The 5209-nt window shown below is 51.2% G+C and overlaps 1 protein-coding gene across 1 annotated transcript; it reads left to right on the top strand.

The window, feature by feature from the left end:
• Window positions 1-2408: 2408 nt before the first annotated feature.
• LOC135973472 (uncharacterized) lies at window positions 2409-4944 on the top strand. Its single transcript, XM_065556740.1, has 2 exons — window positions 2409-3380; window positions 4375-4944. Exons 1-2 carry the CDS (start codon window positions 2804-2806, stop codon window positions 4848-4850), a joined length of 1053 nt encoding a protein of 350 aa, XP_065412812.1. The 5' UTR covers window positions 2409-2803; the 3' UTR covers window positions 4851-4944.
• Window positions 4945-5209: the final 265 nt, after the last annotated feature.

Raw genomic sequence — 5209 nt, 5'->3', positions numbered from 1 at the left:
TATTCTTTGCTCTCACAACTTAATGGAAGGGACAGAGGTGATGACTCTCAAAAAAAGGTTTCTTCCCTCACTCATTCAAGGTAAATAGGTGATAAAAACAAAAAGCCGCCAGGTTTAAACCATCTGACAAACTCCCGTTCCCCGCTCAGTTTTCACTCTCTTGGTGCTTGTGATGTCTTAATTTCACTAGCTGGCTAATCAGCCTAGAGTTGAATTTCGGATATAAACAAGCAGGAAAAACAACTTTAAGAAAATCTACCAGACCTTTATCCACTATAAAGAAGGTGGGGAAAAGGGCACAAATCCTTTATCTGCTATTCACCTCCAAGTAATTTCACTATTTTCAAGCAGCATTCTGCAGAGATGTCTGGTTTTTTTATCCTTGAGTGCCTTACCCCGTCTTTCCTGACTTTCCAGTTGTCTCTAATATTTTGAAAACATTCACACTCACGAGAATAGGCATTTTTGTCACAAAGATTCTAGGCATGACTCTATTGAGTTAATTTGTTTCTGTTTATGTCTCTCTCTCTCCAAAATGAATGAATTGCACCATGCAATGAAGACACTGTGCTCAGAAATTCAAGCTTTAAAATTATAAAGCCGTCGCCGCGCTTTATATTCATCACTCTCACACAGGAGTCTATACAAAAAAACCATTTGCTCTCCAGCTTTATTTATTTGGCTTTATGAAATAACAAAGATGTGTTCTGGGTTAAAACTGATCCTGAATGCTAATACAGGAGAATTAAAAGGCGGGAATAATGTAGGCCTAATGTCTGTACTAAATTAATATATACTATAAAAGACATGATGCATACTGGGTTGATGTTCCCAACAGAGCCATTATTTTGGAATGGGCTAAACAAACAATGATCATCCTTTCACTGATGACAGATAGTCTCCATTTCGCTGCCTTCTCACCCACGGTGGAGAGACGTGTCAAGAAAGGCACTGCTTCCCAGGCGACAACCAGGGGAGACACACGGCTCATTTAGGCATCAGCCCTCAGAGCTGAAGAAGTTAAATCTACCCCCGATTGGGTAACTGGGAAATAGAATTGGACTCTCGGGTTATACCGTAATGCGGTGCCTTACAAAACAGTCAAGAAAACTTGGCAGCCGGAGTAAAGATTGAACAGCTCCTCCATGCATGCTAAACACCACCATATAATGCACATTCCCCAGGCACACCCTTCTAAACATCTACACACCTTCTGGCTTCCTTTGACGCTCACCCACACTGCATTCGTTCTCTTCCCGGCCCACCAAATCTGTCAGCCTTAGCAGCATCTCTTCACAGCTGCTGTCCCCTACCACCTTCGACTCTCAGCTCCTCCCTCAGTCCCCAGATGGACAGGAGGCAGGGCCGGCTTTATGACCGGTGGGGCCCGATTCCAATACCCGGCAGCAGTCTGGGGCTTCAGCGGCACTTTGCGGCGGGGGGTCCGCTCCGGGGCTTCTGCAGCACTGAAGGACCCCCTCCCCGCCTCCGAAATGCCGCCGAAGACCCCCGGAGCGGGGCCCTCTTAGGTGTGGGCGCGGGTCCCGATTCCGGTGAATCGGCTTAAAACCGACTCTGACCGGAGGTTTTGCTCTGCCCCATCCCTGGCTTACATAGGAGCCACCAGAGGTGCTGGAGTCAGTGCCCCTCCCTGGCAGGGGATGTTCTGTTCCCTCCAAAGGCTGGGGAAGGGGCTGCCAGAGCTGAGCAGATGGGCAGGCATCAGGTTGTCAGAGCAGGAGTGCCAGGGGATGCAGAGAGAATAGGCCCAGTGTAGTGGAGGGACAGATTGACCTTCACTCTCCTTCCCTTGGGCCCACAGTAGTGGGGCAATGCTGGAGGATTCCGCAGGGTCTGCTGAAGAGCTCGCCCAAGGGCTGAACTCAGGGAAAAGGGGAGCTCCCAGTCCCTGCAAAGGCCCAGTGGTGCACAGAAGTGGCTGCTCTCACAGCCTGCCCTCTGCCTTGCTGGTTACGCGTCGCTTGGGTCCTCTTTTGGGGGAGTACAGGGCTCCACACTCTTTGAAAAAGAGCGAGCGAGAGCAATCTTAGATTGTGCAGAATCTAAGCATGGAGTAGGGCATCCTCCCCCAGGGAAATGCCAGACCTGCCCTAGGAGAGTGGGATTTTGCCAGGCAGCCTTCTTTGCTTTTATGCCCTGAGATAGATCAATATAAAACCGCATGCTTCAAGCCTTAAACTACTAGGGAATATGCTGAGACCTTCACATGGGGCAGATTATCCCACATCAGCCCGCTATGGGGTTTCTTGCAACGTCCTCTGACTCATTCAGGGCTGTCAGCGAGGGGATACTGGACTTGATGGCCATCGGTCTGATCCAGGCTGGCGATTCCCGTGCTCTTATAGCCCACAAAGGCAGCGAGAAGCATTATTAAGCTATTTACTTAGGCCTGGTCTACACTAGGCGTTTATGTCGAAGTTAGCGCCGTTAAATCGAATTAACCCTGCACCCGTCCACACTGCGATGCTATTTAGTTCGACATAGAGGTCTCTTTAATTCGACTTCTGTACTCCTCCCCGACGAGGGGAGTAGCGCTAAATTCGACATGGCCATGTCGAATTAGGCTAGGTGTGGATGGAAATCGACGCTAATAGCTCCGGGAGCTATCCCACAGTGCACCACTCTGTTGACGCTCTGGACAGCAGTGCGAGCTCGGATGCTCTGACCAGCCACACAGGAAAAGCCCCGGGAAAATTTGAATTTGAATTCCTTTTCCTGTCTGGCCAGTTTGAATCTCATTTCCTGTCTGGACATCGTGGCGAGCACAGCAGCACTGGCAACGATGCAGAGCTCTCCAGCAGTGATGGCCGTGCAGTCTGGGAATAGAAAGAGAGCCCCAGCATGGACTGATCGTGAAGTCTTGGATCTCATCGCTGTGTGGGGCGATGAGTCCGTGCTTTCCGAGCTGCGATCCAAAAGAAGGAATGCAAAGATCTACGAGAAGATCTCTAAAGACATGGCAGAGAGAGGATACAGCCGGGATGCAACGCAGTGCCGCGTGAAAATCAAGGAGCTGAGACAAGGCTACCAGAAGACCAAAGAGGCAAACGGACGCTCCGGATCCCATCCCCAGACATCCCGTTTCTACGAGGCACTGCATTCCATCCTCGGTGCTGCCGCCACCACTACCCCACCAGTGACCGTGGACTCTGAGGATGGGATACTGTCCACGGCCGGTTCCTCAGACATGTTAGGGGACGGGGAAGATGAGGAAGGAGATGAGGAGGGCGAGGCAGTTGGCAGCTCTCACAACGCTGATTTCCCCGACAGCCAGGATCTCTTCATCACCCTTACAGAGATCCCCTACGAAGCGTCCCCAGCCATTACCCCGGACACAGAATCTGGTGAAGGATCAGCCAGTAAGTGTTGTAAACATCTAAACATTTATTTTTAACAAAACAGGAATATTAACAATTAAAAGAATGGGTTGTTCATGATTAGTGTGCCCTAGGCGCTTAACGGTTTAGTAAGGGGCAGTGCAAGTTTTGAAAAGAAATCTAGCAATGTCCGGTTTTCAGTGATTGTCCTGCACAAGCCGCTCTACTGTGTATTCCCTGCTACTGCAGCTACAGTAAAATGCGGTCTATATGTGCGGGGATAGAGCAGTAATCCTCCTGGGACATCTCGATGAAGCTCTCCTGGAGGTAACTTGAAAGCCGTTGCATGAGGTTCTTGGGGAGAGCGGCCTTATTGGGTCCTCCGAAGTACGACACGTTGCCGCGCCACGAGATTATCAGGTACTCGGGGATCATTGCTCTGCACAGCAGGGCGGCATACGGCCCTGGTCTTTGGAGGCTTTCCCGGAGCATTCTCTCTTTGTCGCTCTCGGAGATCCTCATCAGGGTGATGTCGGCCATGGTGACCTGCTTTTAATTAGGTAGGGGAATGTTAGTGTTGGGACTGCTTTCCCGTTCCTTTACAGAACTGTCACCGCTGGTTTGCAGCCACGCGGTGGAGGCGGGAGAGGGGCAGCCGAAAGGGATCATTCCCGGGGACAGCCGCGAGGGGGTGGGACAGGGGCAGAGTTCCCGCTTGCCGGATTGCTGGCAGCAGGGACTGACATTGATTTAAATGTGAAATGAGGCCAGTGGTAATATAAAAGTTTTAAACTGCCACAAGTGTACGGCTTACCATGTCTGCCTGCAACAGAAATTCCGTTGTGCTGCCTCGCTTCTCAAATGTGCTGTTCAAGACCCCAGGCACAGAATGCGAAGGCCGAGAATTCGACCTTGTGCTGAGTGCGCATGTGAAAGGTGCTGTGCATGGTCTTGTTCACAGAGAAAGACTATGTTCTTTGTTCACAACTACATTTATCTTTCAGAGGAATTCACTCCCTTTTTCCCATTTCCACAGCCCCGTCTGCGACTGTCTCACAACCTAGCCTGGAATCACACTCCCAGAGGCTAGCGCGGATTAGGCGTAGGAAGAAGAGGACACGGGAGGACATGTTCTCTGAGCTTATGGCCTCTTCCCAAGCCCAGGCAGCACAGCAGACCCAGTGGCGGGAGAACTTGACCCGAATGCACCAAGCCAACATGGATCGGGAGGAGAGGTGGCGGCAGGAAGACCAGCAGGCGACTCAAACGCTGCTTGGACTACTGAGGGAGCAAACGGACACGCTCCGGCGCCTTGTGGATGTTCTGCAGGAACGGAGGCAGGAGGACAGAGCCCCGCTGCAGTCCATCTCTAACCGCCCTCCCCCGCCACCAAGTCCCATACCCACCTCACCCAAAGTGCAAAGAAGGAGAGGCGGCAGAGTCCCTGCTAACTCTCACTCCACCCCTGCAGAGAGCTCTAGTAGCAGAAGGCTCTCATTTCCCAAAATTTGAAAAGTTCTTTCCTTCCCGCCTGACACAAGCCCACGTCCAAGTTTCACCTCCCAATGCCATGTGTAGTTGATAATAAAAAATTCGTTTCTGTTAACTACTGTTTCAATCATGTTCTTTTGGAGGAGGAGGGGAAAGGGGGTTGGAAATTGGACAGGACAGTCTCCTTTGGCAGGGTACATAGTCGGGGGCAGGCACAGCAGCAGGGCACATACACAGTGCAGTGATGCAGTGACTAGTTGCCCCGGTTAGTCTGGGAGGTTGTTTTGATGTAATGTTGGGGGGGGTGGGTTGCTCTGTGACTTTGTGGCGGGGGAGGGCAGTTACAGATCTTAAGCGCCGGTCCTTAGACAGGATCACAG

The sequence above is a fragment of the Chrysemys picta genome, chromosome 9, assembly GCF_011386835.1.
Source record: "Chrysemys picta bellii isolate R12L10 chromosome 9, ASM1138683v2, whole genome shotgun sequence".
NCBI classification, from domain to species: Eukaryota; Metazoa; Chordata; order Testudines; family Emydidae; genus Chrysemys; species Chrysemys picta.
The sequence above is the reverse complement of the archived record's forward strand: the minus strand, read 5'-3'. Positions and strand labels throughout refer to the sequence as shown.